This window comes from Panthera pardus, unplaced genomic scaffold, assembly GCF_024362965.1.
Source record: "Panthera pardus isolate Hobbes unplaced genomic scaffold, ASM2436296v1 HiC_scaffold_3, whole genome shotgun sequence".
NCBI classification, from domain to species: domain Eukaryota; kingdom Metazoa; phylum Chordata; class Mammalia; order Carnivora; family Felidae; genus Panthera; species Panthera pardus.
In genome coordinates, this window is record NW_026526876.1 from 10197083 (window position 1) to 10213267 (window position 16185).

Here is a 16185-nt window from a genome sequence, read left to right on the forward strand (position 1 = left end):
GCTCGTCAGCAACACTGATTATAATTGGGCTTCCCGCGGAGCTGTGTCTGTGGGGAAGCAGCCAGCCCACGATCGTTCTGGATTTCATTACTTATTTTGCATGTGGTGTTGTCTTCACTGTTTCTATTTTTTATACAAGAAATGTACGCATAAGGTTAAAGACCTAAATAATACGATAAAAAGGAGTTATAACAAAACCTCTTCCACTCCTGGTCCCGTTCTTCAGTAGCAAATTATTTTTAACTATTTCTCTTTTTATTTCTTCTGGCAGCTGCCTCCCTATCTCTGAATATTATGCTCAGGCTACTATTTTTAAAATACATACATGCATATTTATACATACATTAATCTGTTTGCAGTTTTTGTCTTTTTAACTCAAAAATTATGGAAAGTTGCAAACCTAGGACAAAGAACCATACAATGAATACCTCTACGCCCGCCACATATATTCAACAGTTGTTAACATTCCGCCGGTTTCACTTCATCTACTGTTCTTTGCCAAAGTGTCTTAGAGGAAGTTACAGACTCATGAAACGTCAAGCCTCAAGCCTTCCCAGTGCAGATCTAGAACAAAACAAGGACATCTCCCCCGCGATCGTAACACCATTATCACACCTCACCGCCACTTTGCCTTTTTTTAAAACATGATTTTCCTCTTTTATGTCTTTTTGTAAAGAGTGAATCCACATCAGAAGGGAAAAAAACACACATGGTGAAGGATCTGGCTTCCTCCCGCTCCCGCCCCAGCCCCTGCCCCAGCCTGTGCCCCTGCCCCAACCCCAGCCCCAGCCCGTTTCTCCTATAGCTTTCCAGACAGAGTCCGTGCGTAGGGTCCACCGGTAATAACTACATGCATGGTGAAGGCAGGCCCTTGCTCGCCACCAAATCCCCGCACTTGAAAGAGTGCCGGGCGCTCGGGAAGTATCTCTTTGGATGAATTTTTTTCATAAAGATAAATGCTAACATACTACTGTACTTTATTTTTTTTCTTGTCTCCAAATCGGTTCTCGTCAAGCCGCCTCATTCTCCTTAACAGCTGCAAAATAATCTTGTGAATGACTGAACCGTAATTTATATAACAAGTCTCCTTCTGATAGACATGTGTGTCTTTCCAGCATGTTCTATTATTAACAATGCTGGAATGAACGTCCTTGTACACTGCTGTCTCTTTTTTATTTTGTTTGCTTTGTGAATAAGTGACTTAAAAATTCAAAAGGGATAATTATGGGCATGAAAAGTCTCTCTGCCTCGCCCCCCCCCCCACCCTGCTCCCTCCTCGAGGTAGCCAACGCGACCTGCTTCTTGAATATTCCGCAAGAGGCGTTTTGCACACACTCGGGTATATTCCATACTGCTGTTTCCTGGTTCGTCCATTTGAAACTATTTCTATGGCCTCTACGCTACCATGGATGCAGGGGTGACCCTTTCCCCTCCAGACTACACTTCTTCCTCCCTGTTCCTGCCCATGAGAATGCTTCAACTCCTTACCTTCCTATCGCCAAATACCGTCTTAAAACCCTGCTTTATCTCCTACAAAAGCATTGCCCGATCTTTACCCCACCCCCACCGACACCCAGCTCCCACTTTTTTTTTAGCTGTACTTTTAAGATTTAAAAAAAAAATTTTTAACATTTATGTTTGAGGGAGAGAGAGAGACAGAGACAGAGGGAGACAGAGCACGAGTGGGGGAGGGGCAGAGAGAGAGGGAGACACAGAGTCGGAAGCAGGCTCCGGGATCCGAGCCGTCGGCACAGAGCCCGACGCGGGGCTCGAAATCACCAACTGTGAGATCGTGACCTGAGCTGAGGTCAGACGCTTAACCGACTGAGCCACCCAGGCGCCCCTGTACTTTCATTTTTATGTCGTCAAGGCTGACAACAACGTTCCCGCTCAGAAGTCACAGCCTTCTGCGCTCCGTCTCTAGGCCACAAACAGTGCAACAGCACGCACCTCCGTGACCACGACCGGGCCGGTGCCGTGCGCGCCTGGGGGCCGGCCGACGGGCCGCTGTGCACACTGAACCGGTTGTGAAATAGCTTCCTATCACCCCGGATTCTGTGCTTCTGTCTTGCAGAAATTCCGATCGGTTGGGTCGTGTCTCCAATCTCTCTTGTATGTTGTTTGGGTTTCTCGTTGGCGTGGCTGTTTACATTCCTTGACTCTACCGTCTGCCAAACAGCCCATCCTTTGACCGTTTTTCGTTTTCCCAGAATTCTTCCCGGTTCTCTGCGATTTTTCTCTTACCGTCCTCTTTCTGCTCTCTGGGTGTCATCTCTTCCTTATTTACCCTCTGGTGACACCAATTTTTCCATTAGATTTGCTTTGTAAGTGCTTCTCGGTAGGATGAATCATCCCCGGGTTTATTGTGTCTTCTGGCGTCATGTTTTGTAATCATTTTTTTTTTTTTTTTTATCTTGGCCATTCCCTTGTGTGTGGGAAGACTTTCACCACGCCTTTACATACTCCTTCTCCGGAGGGAGGTGCGTGGCTCATCTGACTGGTGCAATCAGCGAAGAATAAGCTGGAATGCTCCACCGAGCTCAGGCCGTTTCCACTCTGCCCCCCAGCGACGCCCAAGACTGAGTCCGAGTCTGTCCATCTGACGACGGGGTCACTCCTCGTGGGCCCACCTGCCCACAATGTCAGCCGCATCCTCCCACCTGCTCTCCGAAGGTGATGTTTTGGCCAGACCCCTTTTGTTTCACGTCTCAGTGTGTTTAGAACCCCCAGGCACAGAAGGCTGCTAGTTCGCAGATCCCTTCAGAGTGTATTTGCAGACCGGGAAACACACTGAGAAACTTTGGGCGGGCCTTGGGGGTCTCAAGGGCAGACTTTGGGGTATGGACGCGTGCTTTGACTTGGAGGGTTTGCACAGGCTCCCACTGGGCACACTGAGTTCTTACGGTGGTCTGGCTGTCGCCTGGGTGAAAGGCTTTAAGCCGACGCTGTGATATTCTGACCTTGACAGATGACCGTGGCTTCGTCCACAGGTGAGTGGCCGTTTCTGCAGAGGCAGGACTGCTTGAAACAGAGCAGCCTCGTGGACACTGGGCTTGGGCTGGAGGGTGGCCGCAGGATGAGGTCTGCCGTGGCCTCGGCACAGAAGCGGCCAACACGCTGACCAGCTTGAAGTCGGGGAGTTTCCGGGCACTGACGGCTGGACGATGACATTTGCTGGTTTTCAACGGCAAGACTGTACATTCTGCGTGTACTATGGGTTCTAGCTTTCAATGGCTTTGGCCAAGCCTACGTGGCACTAGAGCAGCTGTCTCATTTTTTCAGTTTTTTGTTTTGTTTTTTTTTTTTTAATTCAGGGCTAAAGAGGCAATCGTGGCTCATCCACAGCCTTGGGACAAGGGAGGGGTTCCGTTCTGAGATTCCCGGTGACACAGGGCAGGTGGCGTGCAAATATTATCTGTGCCTTAAGGGAGCATGCCAGAACAACTTGGGGGGTTCCGGAGGGAAAAGCTGCGTCTTGAGACACGGACGGCAGAGGACTTGTGCCTGGCCAGGTCCCCGGGGCACAAGCTTCAGCAGCAGCAACAGCAGCTTCGGTTCAGGAATGCGCCGGAGGTGACTTTCCAGTGAGGAAAAGCACGGGGCGAGGTGAAAACCTTGCCCATGAGGCGGTTCTCGTAGGGCCTCGGCAAATCCACAAAGACAGCCAGCACCATGAGCCACCGTGGTGTGGGGTGACCGCGCCTGGTCGCGACACAGAGCGGGGGACGTGGTGTTCACGGCGGGGGGGGTGGGGGGTGGGGGGGAGGGTCAGATACTTGAAAGGACACAGCCGGGATTTCTGTTTGGCGTTTCCATGTGGCTGCACAACACAGGGGACATCTTAATGCTCCCTAACCCCACACTTCACGATGGGCGACGGTGGATTTACAGTGGTAAAGCTTACATGTATTTTTTAGCCACAATAACTGCCGTCTCCAAGAAATACGTACACACGTGTGGGCTTCCAACCTGCCCCCGGCACGGTAAATGCTGTTTGGTTGGATCGTATCTCATATTAATCTATCGCGGGAGGGTGTCTCCCAGTTTGACATAAGCTCACAGGTCATGATTTCCAGATAACCGCCATTCTGGTGAAGCTAAAAACCAAGCTTTTCTCCACGTATCCTCGTTCCCGCAAACACCACCGAGTGTTTACCGTGGTCTCTGGAGCGACAAGAATTGTTGGTTCCTGGGAGCGTAACTTTGTCTGTAAATCCTGTATGTTAACTCCTGGGCCCTTTTTTTTCTTTTTTAAGTTTATTTGAGAAAGAGCACAAGCGTGCAAGCAGGGGAGGGGCAGAGAGAGAGAGAGAGAGGGAAAGAGAGAATCCCCAGCAGGCTCTGCACCGTCAGCACACAGAGCCCGACGCGGGGCTCGAACTCACAAACCCTGAGATCACGACCTGAGCTGAAATCGAGTCGGATGCTTAACCTACTAAGCCACGCAGGCGCCCCTTGAATCTTTTTAGTTTCAAATGATGCTCACAAGAGACAGCATTTGGAGCCGCGGCAGGCTCTGAGGTCCCACAGGAATGACATCCGTTTCTAGGGACTGACGGCCCGTCCTGGCCGCAGCTTAAGGAAACAGATTCTCCCCAGATACTGAGGGCACAGCTGAGACCGAGCAGAATAAGAGACTGGATGGTTTGGGGACTTTGACTTGAGAATGTTGGCTTCTTGATTTTTAACTCTGAAAAAGCAGGATGATTTGCTTTCAGATTTTAATTTACTTGGACTTTAGTTTACTCAGGGACTTAACCTTTGAAATTTAACACCCTCCCTCAGGGTCGTAGTCAAATGTGTGGAATCTGTGTGTGTCATTACTCTGTAGCATTTGGCTGCCATCCCACGGTCTCGGCACACGGCCTGCGATACGCTATACGGGATGATGTCACGACCAGGACTGGGATGCGAGAGAGAAAGAAGGTGAATGTTCAGTAGATTAGGCTTCTGTTTTGGCCCATTTCAGGGCCTTCTGGGGCAATTCCTTTTTTTTTTTTTTTTAAGTTTATTTATTTAGAGACAGAAAGAGAGCACGAGTGGGGGAGGGGGAGATGAGAGAGAGAGAGAGAGAGAGAGAGAGAGAGAGAGAGCAGGCATGTACAGGGGAAGGACAGAGAGAGAGGCAGAGAGAGAATAGAATCCCAAGCAGGCTCTGCGTTGTCAGCACAGAGCCCGACGCGTGGCTCAATCTCACGAACGAGGAGATCGTGGCCTGAGCTGAAGTCAAGAGTCAGATGCTTCACCGACTGAGCCACCCAGGTGCCCGAGACAATTTCTAAGCCAGTGGTTTGTAACCCTTGCTGCCTGTCAGAATCGGGAAAATATATTTTCAGGGTCCCCAGCAAGTGAGTAACTATTTACTCCAGATTTGAGTTGATAAGCGATGTAGTTGAGCTCGGGGCCTCTTTGCAAACCGCTGGGCCCTGGCACTGAGTACAGGCTCTCCCACCCCCGGCTGGCTCCGACTTGGAAGTTTTCAAGATGCTTTCAAAATGCTCAGGCTCTGCCAGAGATGTGTACCGGCCGGTCTGTGGGGGAGCCCCGCATCGGCTCGGGGCCACCTGCAAGTGGGCGGGGAGGCAGGCCTGGCCTGTCGAAAGGTACGTTTCCCTCTGACTCCACAGCTTTTTCAGAGGCAGAGGGCAAAGCTGGGGTCCCCGTCTGCTTCCTCTTACCGGCTAGGGGCTCTCAAGAGACCTAACGTGGGGTGCTCTACAAACACTCTTCGGTGAATGATGCTGTCGGCAGCCGACCCCACGGCCCCACTTGTCACACGTAATTATTTGTCCCAGGATAGGAACCATCCAGGGGCGAGAAACCTTCCCACACCAATCGCCAGCCCTGGATTGTTCACTCTCGAAAGAGACGGTGAAAGGGTGACCGGCCCGAGAGAGGCTGGGGGGTAACAGTGGCCGCAGGGACGGGGCAGGGAAGGAGGGCGTGAGGACAGAAGCCCCCTCACCCGGCCTGGCTGCTTCTGCACAGAAGGGGTCGGAAGAGGCCCCGAGGGCCGCTGCACTTGGCAGTAAAGACGGGGGCGAGCGGGGCTCGGGGTCAGGCAGCATGGGCTCCAGCCCAGCTCCGCCGGCACCTCGAAAGTCCCTTCATCTCGCTAAACCTCAGGGTCCTCATCTGATTTGAGGACATTAGACCTGCGTGCTGTCCATACGTGGTGGCGGGTGAAACGTCCGGAAACGGTGTGACCGGCTTTGGCTGTATGAAAACTCAAAGGCCTCCATACGGCCAAAGATCGCATCAGATCTGGAGCTTGGAAACGATGCATCTGCCTGTCAGAAAGGGGAACGGCCACGCAAGCCAGGGCCACCGCCCGCTGGAACCCCGCTCAGGGTCCAAGGGCAGCACAAGCTCACAAGTACCAGAATGGAACGAGCTCAGGTACAGAAATGAAAATCACTTCCTTATCTGAGCGTGGACGCCCCTGGGCGGACACGCGAGAAGTTGTGAGAGAGGCTGTTTCCAAGGAAGGGCAGCAGGGGGTGAGAGGGAGGCGTCCCGCCGGCTGCTCCTTCTACCTTCTGAATTTCGCACCGCGTGGATATGAAATCCTACCGAAGCAGGGATGGAAAACGTACCGGATCCGCGAGGAGACTCTCGGACTCCTGATAATAGCACTCTGCACCCTGCCTGCGGGAGCCGTTCACCCGCACGTCCTTAAGTAGGGTTTACGCCCAGCGTGGAGATCGACGTGGGGCGTGAACTCAGGGCCCGCCGACAGACAGCTGAGCCGAGCTCAAGAGTCAGATGCTCAACCGACTGAGCCCCCCGGGCACCCCACTTGTCCCCATGTCTTGGAGGAAGTCACCTTGCGGGTGTCCAGCCCGCTCCCAGTGAGGAACTCCCTCTCCCTCCAGCGCGGCACCACCCCCAGCCAAGCACAGTCTTCCCGGCCTGCGGCCCCCCGCATCACACTCTTGCCCTGTCCCCCTGCCCTGGCAAACACCGACTTGCCACCCGGATTTCGTCACTTAACCCATCTCCGGGCCCGGCCCCAAAGCCCACGAGAGAGCCCGCCAGCTCCGAGTCGAGTTGGGAAGGGAAGGGCTCCAGCCGTGCCTTCATAACCCTCCGTGGGGGCGGGGGGGGGGTTGGGGGGGGTTGAGGGGGGGGTTGGGGGGGATCAGCTTCTGAGCCAGAGGCAGCCCGTCTGGAAGGGCGCAGAGCGGGAGGCGGACGGGACTGGAAGGCAGAGGGGAGGAGGGGAGAAATCGATGGCAACGGAGCATCCCGGGAACCGGGGAGAGGGACCGCCACGGAAAAGACGGGCGCGAGGCTCGGCTCACCTCCCGCAGCTTCTCCTGGGCCTCAGCCAGCGCGGCTTGCTTCTCCTGAAGCTGGGCCAAGGCCACGTTCATCCTGACCCGCTTGGGCTCCACCACGCGGTACAGCCGCCCGTACAGCTGTGGGGAGACAGTCCGGCTGCAGCGGCCGCTGCCCCCTCCTCCGCCCGGGGCTCCCCCCCCACCCCAGCCCGGGGCTCCCGCCCCGCTTCCCGCCCGCGCCCCGCTCACCTCCATGGCCCGCACCCACATGCACAGGGACTTGGCCGCCAGCGAGACCCGGCCGATGATGTCGGGCTGGAAGTCGGGCTGGGCGCAGTAGGCCCCGATCTTCTTCAGAACCTTGTCTGAGATATTGTCTTTATCAAAGTGGATCAGTGACTTGATGAAGTTCTGCTCCCCTGTGGGATGGAAACCGGGGGCCTCAGCCAGAGGGCCTGACCCTCCTCCTCCAGGCCTCGCCTCCACTGCTTGGGCGCAGTTCCTGCCCCCACCCCCACCCCACCCCCACCCCCGGGCTTGGCTCCCCAGCCCAGAGCACTGACCTCATCCCCACTTCCTCCCGCGGCCCTCACCTCCCTCCCCAGAACCTCCAAGCCCCCAGGACGCCCTACAGTCTTCCCAGCCCCATCTCCCACCAGCCACCTACCTCGGACGCCCTGGGCCAAAGTCCCTGCCCCAACACACACACATCGTTACTTCCCCACTCTTTGCACATTCTCGTCAGGGCAGGGGTCGCTGAACTACGGCCCGCAGACTTTATTCCGCCAAGGGAGCTCAAAGCCGCGAAAACCACGAGAACGAAACACAAGGACCCTTGTTTTGCATTTTCTGACTCTCATGCTTTTGAGGGCCCCAGAGGTATTCCTGCCTTTCTTTGGATTCTGGGATATGGTCCCATATCTTCAATTTTATTTTATTATTATTATTTTTTTATTTTTATTTTCTGCTTAAATGAAGGGGAGCTGTTTTCTGTTCCTTACAGCCAAAGAATCTTGACTGATCTTTACGTCTCCTCGTTCGTACGAGGCTCCACCTGCCCTGGAGCGTCGGTGCGATGCCTCGTTCGTCTCCGCCTCTCCGAGCTCCTGGCGCACGGCAGACGATTAAGAGGCACGGGGCGAACTGGCGCTGAGTGCGCCTTGGGTCTCTAGCTTACCTAGCTGCCTCTTGGCCTCCGCCCAGGTGGGCTCGTTGCCTCGAAGAATCATGACTGCCTGCATGACCATCTCCACTTGGGCGGGGGGCCGTCCGTAAGACTTGATCTCTCCTATGTCCTTCTTGTTCAGAGACTCCAGAGCCTGGGCAAAGGGACTCGCTCAGGGAGCAGGGCCGTGCAACTCAGGGGGCGGGACAGGCGCTTGACACGGGGGGGGGGGGGGGGGGGGGAGGGGGGGGGGGTGGCCCACCGAGACGCCCTCTTCCTCCCACGTCCCCAGGGACTTCAAGGACACAGAAGGCTGGTCCCATTCCCTTCCCTGGGCCTTCGTACCCGCATGGCTTCTTCCAGGGCTGGCAACGCCTCTTCTAGATCCTTCTGGGCATTGTCGGCCAGTGCCTGGCACTTGACTTCCTCGATTGCGATCTTCTCACTATTGGCTGTCACGGCCTAGGGAGGCACAGGGGGCGGGGTTTTGTCTTCGCCCTGGGCGAGAGTAGGGGCCAGTGTCAGGGAAGCGACAGTGATCAGAGATAAGGTTAAAGAAGATGCGAGGGGCCCTGACACGGTCGCTGACGGTGCCCGGGGCAGCCCCTGCCCCCTGGTCACTAGTGGTGGGGTGCGTGGGGGGCAGAACCAGGCCACAGGGACACCGCCCCCCCCCCCCCACCTTCTGCTGCTCATCTGCTTCCCGCTTCTGCTGCACAATGATGACCAGGTACTCCTCACACTGCTTCTGGAACTCAGCCACCTTCTTCTTGGCCTCCTCCAGCTCCAGGGACATCACCTCCACCTTCTCCCTGGTCTCGTCGATCTTAAACAATCCCGTCCGCAGCTTGTTGGCCTGGCCCAGCAGCTCCTGCCGCTTCTCTCCCAGCAACCTGGGGCGCAGAGTAGGGTCAGGTGCCTGGGGAGGCTGGGCACCCCCCCCTTCCCGCCTGTTACCACCGCCACCACAGTCAGGTTTTTAGCATTTCCTGCCTGAATCCCTGCTAACAGCTTCCCAGCTGGCTTTCCTGCTTCCAGACCCTCATCCCTCTGATTTATTCCACGCACTACTGTCAAAGCAGCTTGGTAGACACTGTTGTCATCGCCGTGTCCCTACTTGAGGCTCTCCCACTGCCCACCCCCCAACCCCGTGCGCAGCAAGCAGGGGGCTGCGGTGAACCAGACGACACAAGCCTGTCCCAAGGGGGTGACCACCTCTCACCCATCTCCACCCTGGTTTCCCCACGTGGGAAGGAATGTGGGCTCCGTATTGCCACAGTGCATGATTTTTTTTTTTAATTTATTTTGAGAGAGAGAGACAGCGCGCGTGTACCAGCAGGGGACGGGGGGAGAGGGAGAGAGAGAGAGAGAGAGAGAGAGACAGAGAGAGAGAATCCCAAGCAGGCTCCATGCTGTCAGCACAGAGCCCGACTCAGGGCTCCATCTCTTGAACCATGAGATCATGACTTGAGCCGAAATCAAGAGTCGCACCCTCCTTCAGCCAGGTCACGATCTCGCGGTCCGTGAGTTCGAGCCCCGCGTCAGGCTCTGGGCTGATGGCTCGGAGCCTGGAGCCTGTTTCCGATTCTGTGTCTCCCTCTCTCTCTGCCCCTCCCCTGTTCATGCTCTGTCTCTCTCTGTCCCAAAAATAAATAAAAAAAACGTTGAAAAAAAAAAAAAAAAAAAGAGTCGCACCCTCAACCAGCGGAACCACCCAGGTGCCCCGAAATGTCTCATTTTTAAAGAAAACCTGGAAACCCGGATTTTTCTAAGCCTCCCATTTTAAATGTTAGCAGCTTACTCAAAAAGTTTTGAACGTTATACAGACCAAAAAAAAAAAAAAAATAGCATCTGTGCAGGATTATTTTCTGGACCGAGCGAGGAAATGTGCATCAAAGGCTTAGCATAATGTCTGGGCAAACAGTAAACAGGCTGGAAGCCTGGGCGCCAAGGGAAGGCCAGGACTTGACTTTGCCAACCGCTGCAAGTGCCTGGAACAGTGAGTGCCACGTGGCAGATGCTCAAAAATACGTGTGGAAGGAATGAACGAACGAATGAACGATATGAATGAGGATGACCGTTCTTTTCACAAATGGCTTGTCCTTCACCTTGATCAAAACACTGAATCTAATAAATAAGGGGAGCCCTTTTTTCACATTTCTTTTACATCTTTCAAAGCAAACTATTATTGTGTTGGGTACGTAAAAAGATACTCGATATGACTTAACAAATGAATATATAATTCTTGAGGGGGATAGAAAGTCTAGAAAACAGGGGCACCTGGGTGGCTCAGTCGGTTAAGCGGCCGACTTCGGCTCAGGTCACGATCTCGCACTCTGTGAGTTCGAGCCCCGCGTCAGGCTCTGTGCTGACAGCTCAGAGCCTGGAGCCTGTTTCAGATTCTGTGTCTCCCTCTCTCTGACCCTCCCCGTTCATGCTCTGTCTCTCCCTGTCTCAAAAATAAATAAACGTTAAAAAAAAAAATTAAAAAAAAAAAAAAAAAAAAAAGAAAGTCTAGAAAACATTCAGGGCTGATACACATATCGTTGGTATATACGGCGATGTCCCCATTGTACTGAGGTTCGAAAAAGACACATCGTTCCAGAAATAAGGACAGAGAGGGTGTAGGGAAGAGCCGAGGCCAGAGGGCTCTGGAAATGGCCCCGCACCCAGGGAACCCCGTCTCTCTTTTGTTAACTCCCTGCACAGGAGGAGACCCCCACCCCACATCCCTGCCTTCCAGGGTCAGCACCTGGGTCGTGGAGCCAGCCCCGGGGCGGCGGGGGGGGGGGGGGGGGGGGGGGCGGCTCCTGGATATTTCCATGACATCATTCGGCCCTTCGCCCTCGAAAGCTACCAAGCTCCCTGGCCCTCCCCGCCCTCCCCCACTCTTCCCCATACTTCTTATATCCCGACACGAGCTCCAGGTAGTTGGTGGGTGTGACATAGTTGTATCTCCACAGCTCCAGCAACATCTTCTGGGAGTACTGCCCCACGGACCAGTGCATGGCGACAAAGATCTTGGGCCACCTTCCTGTGGATCTGAGGCCCACGGAAAAGGACACAAGACGGACAGTGACGGCACACAGAGAAGGGACGTGGGAGGGAGGTCGGGGCTGGGCGTGTGGGGAGGGCCTCACATTGTCCTCTGTGCCCAGGTCCACTCCTTGGAGGTACTTCTCGGCCACCTCCAGCAGGGCCTCGTGGGGCCACTCGGAGAACCAGTTGATGGTGGTGCAGTTCACCAGGGCCGGGTACTGGCGGATCCAGTTCCTGGTGATGGGTTTCGAGAAGAGGTCAGTCCCATCCAGAGAGGCAGCCTCCAGCTCCTGGCTCCCTCACGGGTCCGGCCGCTTTCCAGAAACCCACGTGTCCCCTCCTCATGCGCCTGTGTCCCCCCCACCACCCGTCCAGGTCCGGCTCCCCTCAGAGCTGGCTCAGTGTAGCATTTAGGGACAGACGGCCTGGTTCACACCCAGCTGTGGATCTTGAGCAAGGGAACATCACTTTCCTCATCTCTAAAATGGGAACAGCGGGGCGCCTGGGTGGCTCAGTCGGTTGGGCGGCCGACTTCGGCTCAGGTCATGATCTCACCGTCCGTGAGTTCTAGCCCCGCGTCGGGCTCTGTGCTGACAGCTCAGAGCCTGGAGCCTGCTTCATGTTCTGTGTCTCCCTCTCTCTGACCCTCCCCTGTTCATGCTCTGTCTCTCCCTGTCTCAGAAATAAATAAACGTTAAAAATTTTTTAAAAAATAAGTAAATAAAATGGGAACAACAGGAATACCAACCAGGGCTGTTCGCTGACTCAGGTCAGGAGGCGACACGTGTAAAACGCTTAGCGCAGTGCCTGGCACGGTAATACCATTAATATAAAACCAAACAAAAGGGTGGCCCAAATGGCCTCTCCGTACAATTCTGTCTCCCTCCTCCTCTCTGATGCCCTTAAAACCCGGTCACGCGAAGAACGGGTAAGCAAACCATGGCATATACACATAACGGACTATTACTCAGCCTTAAACAGTAAGGAAGTGCTGACTTCCTTGGATGAAGGAATGGATGAAGCTTGAGAACTCTGAGCTGAGCGAAACAAGCGAAACAGACAAAGACAAAAACCGTATGACTCCACTTACGGGAGGTATCTAGAGTAGTCACTCACAGAAACAGAAAGGGGTCAGTGGTGGTCAGAGACCGGGGCGGGGAGTGGGCGGGGGTGGTGTGTGAAGAAATGGGGGATTATTCAACAGGTGTAGAGTTTCAATTCTGCAAGATGAGAAAGTTCTAGAAATCTGTCACACACTGATGTGAACATGCTTAATGACACTGTGCCCTACACCTGAAAACCGGTGATGATGGTAAATTGTATGTAATTTTGCATTTTTAAACTCATGATTAAAAAATTTAAAACAGGGGCGCTGGGTGGTTCAGTTGGTTGAGCGTCCAACTTTGGCTCAGGTTACGATCTCAACGGTTGGTGGGTTCAAGCCCCGCGTCTGGCTCCGTGCTGACGGCTCAGAGCCTGGAGCCTGCTTTGGATTCTGTGTCTCCCTCGCTCTCTGTCCCTCCCCGCTCATGCCCTGTCTTTGTCTCTCTCAAAAACAAACAAACATTAAATTTTTTTTCTTTAATGTTAAAACAAAACAAAGTGATAACGAAACAGTGCAGTCACAGCACAAGGGAGCAGACAACTCCCATGTAGCAGCAGGAATAACCTGAAAGGAGCAGAGGTCTAGGGCGGGCAGGGCGGGAGAGCGGGCTATTCAGGACCCCAGAGGGTGCGGGGGAAGGTGGGGGGGGGGGGCAGGACAGACAGGCAGGGAGAGGCTGTCCCCGGACTCACCTGAAGGAGTTGCCCACGGGGCTGAGGCAGAGAACGATGTGCAGGTTGTTGCGCACAGCGCTCAATGAGGTAGGCGAAGAGGCTGTCGGAGGACTGGGGCACCTGCTCGGCCTTGGCCTGCTCCGAGATGAGCGTCTGGATCTGCGTGGAAGCCACACGCGCTTGGGGGAGCCACGGTTCCCGAGCGGAGGCGGAGGGGTGGGGGCCGAGGCTGGGCGGACGGGACGGGGTGCGGCTTTTAAAGCCACCTGGGGGTGACGGAGGAGGAGCGGGCTCTCGCCCCCGACGCGGGGGAGGGACGGACAGAGGGCCCCGAGGGAGCGCATTCTGGGATCTGCGCTTCTTCAAGCTGGTGGAGGGTAGGGAAGGGTTCGAACCTCTTCAAATTCATCAGTCTTGTAGAGATTGGGGACCTCGCCCGAGCTCAGGATGTTGTTGATGTCCTCCAGGAACGACTCATCCGCAATCTGGGTGTCCACGAAGAGGAAGGACGTGGGCTTGAGCTCTACCCCCGCCTGGCGGTATAGACGCTTGATATCTGGGCCAGAAGAGGGCAGGAGGGAGGGGGACAGACGGACTTCAGACTCACCATCCCGTCCCTTGTCCCCCCCTCTGAGAGGTGGGAACCCGCCCCCAGCCTGCGACCCGAGCCCGGCGCGCCCCCCGCGCGCCTGGCACGGCTGGCTACCGGCTTCCACCTCTCCGCTCCCGGTCACCGGGGGATCTTTCGCGCTACCTTCTCGGAACTCCTGCTTCGGTAATGTTTGCTGACCTCGATCTGGAAGGTGGCGTACTCACAGATGGAAGAGGCCAAGCGGGCCAGACTCTGGCGCCCGCTGCCCCCGATGCCCACCAACAGCATGTTGCCCCGAGGCTGTCCGATGACCCGCGACGATCCGTGTGACTGGGGGGCGGGAGACGAGGGCGGTGAGGCCTCTGGGACACCCCGGGGGACCACCGGCCCTACGCTAGAGACCTAGAGACCGGGGTGCCCGAAACTGAAGTACAGGGACGCGAAGCGGGGGGAGCGGCCGGTGCCTGAGGCCGAGGCAGCGAGTCCACCGCGAGCGCAGCCCCGTCTGCCCGACACCACAGCCTCGTCGAGGAAGAGCCCCACCGTCGCCACTGGCCACCTGGGGCCAGAAAGGAAAGCAGCCTCGGGAAGAGCCCACGCCGGGAGCTAGGGCGCGGGCCGGGCCGGGCCGGGCGGAGGAAGTGCTCACTGTGTTCGATAGCCTCCCGGAAGAGTACCAGCTGCATGGGGACGATGGCGGAGGACAGGTTGTACTCCCTGAGGGCCGTCTCCATGGCCGCCTTCAGCGCAGCCGGGTCTGTCAGGTCCTCGTACACCTTGGGCTCCCGCATGAAGTCCCCTGGGCCGCGGGAAGCGGGCTCAGATCTCCACGGCCCGGTCGTGGCCAGGCTCCCCCAGGGACCCCATGGCCCAGCCCTCCCCCCGGGGGGCCTCCCAACACCCGCAGCCCGCAGCCCGGGAGCCCGCAGCCCGCGGTGGGGGGCGCCAGCTCACCAAAGACGGGAGGACGTTTGTTGGGACAAAGATTATGCAACGTGAGGTCAAAGAAGGAGCCAAGTTTGTCGCTGATGATGCCCACGAAGGCCTCCAGGTCTGCAGCATCCACCAGCCGGTCAGAGAAGACTCTGTCGGGAGGGAGTGAGTGGGGTGAGGCTGGGGCATACGGAGGAGGGGGCCCCCTGGGCGGGTGGGGTGGGGGCGGGGCATACGGAGGAGGGGGGGCCCCCTGGGCGGGTGGGGTGGGGGCGGGGCATACAGGGGAGAGGCGGCCCCCTGGGCGGGTGGGGGTGGGGGCGGCGCATACGGAGGAGGGGGGGGCCCCCTGGGCGGGTGGGGTGGGGGCGGGGCATACGGAGGAGGAGAGGGGCCCCCTGGGCGGGTGGGGTGGGGGCGGGGCATACGGAGGAGGAGAGGGGCCCCCTGGGCGGGTGGGGTGGGGCGGGGCATACGGAGGAGGAGAGGGGCCCCCCTGGGCGGGTGGGGTGGGGGCGGGGCATACGGAGGAGGAGAGGGGCCCCCTGGGCGGGTGGGGTGGGGGCGGGGCATACGGAGGAGGGGCGGCCCCCTGGGCGGGTGGGGTGGGGGCGGGGCATACGGAGGAGGGGCGGCCCCCTGGGCGGGGCATACGGAGGAGGGGCGGCCCCCTGGGCCGGTGGTGGGACGGGCCGTCGCACCTGAAACACTCATGGATCCAGAGTCGTGTGATGCTGGACTTGGTGTCGTGAAAGTCCTTGTTGGCCCGAAGCATGCCCTGGAACACCTGGGGGAGAGGCGGGGCGGTGGGATGGCGGGAGGGAAGAGACCCCGTCCCAGGCGTGGAGAGGAAGCCGAGAAAGCCGTTCCGGCGAGGGAGCTTCACCTTGGAGATGTCCCGCAGGTTGAAGAGGTAGTGGATCTTAGCGGGCGTGGGCAGGAAGCGCTGCACCACCGTGTTGTACATGTCCAGCGTGGCCTCGGTCACCACGTTGCCGATGGGCTTCACCTCTTCCTCGAAGTCCTGAAGCTTCTGATTGATCATGGTGCCGAATATCCGGATGATCTGGGACTCCTGGGAACAGGCCCTCACGCTCACTCCCGCAGGCTCCCGGCCTGGCCGCCAGGGCCTGGACCCCGGCGAGGGGAGTTAAGTACTCATCCCAGGGGGGGGCCGAACATAAAGGGGCGCAAAACCCACAAAATCAAGAGACATAACATCTGAATGCTCAAAGTCAAATTCAGGGGCGCCTGGGTGGCTCAGTCGGTTAAGCGGCCGACTTCGGCTCAGGTCACGATCTCCAGCGCCATGAGTTCGAGCCCCGCGTTGGGCTCTGTGCTGACCGCTCAGAGCCTGGAGCCTGTTTCACATTCTGTGTCTCCCTCTCTCTGAC

The 16185-nt window shown here is 56.8% G+C and overlaps 1 protein-coding gene across 1 annotated transcript in view; it reads right to left on the bottom strand.

The window, feature by feature from the left end:
- Positions 1–16185, bottom strand: part of DNAH2 (dynein axonemal heavy chain 2) — a 92402-nt gene that overhangs the window by 16308 nt on the left and 59909 nt on the right. Inside the window, 18 exon segments of the mRNA XM_053892166.1 lie at positions 7305–7421; positions 7533–7702; positions 8461–8602; positions 8794–8910; positions 9131–9341; positions 11350–11468; positions 11470–11490; positions 11589–11721; positions 13285–13340; positions 13342–13425; positions 13662–13822; positions 14021–14038; positions 14041–14173; positions 14175–14188; positions 14508–14657; positions 14813–14943; positions 15493–15578; positions 15678–15866. Coding sequence (XP_053748141.1) covers positions 7305–7421; positions 7533–7702; positions 8461–8602; positions 8794–8910; positions 9131–9341; positions 11350–11468; positions 11470–11490; positions 11589–11721; positions 13285–13340; positions 13342–13425; positions 13662–13822; positions 14021–14038; positions 14041–14173; positions 14175–14188; positions 14508–14657; positions 14813–14943; positions 15493–15578; positions 15678–15866 — 2052 coding nt within the window.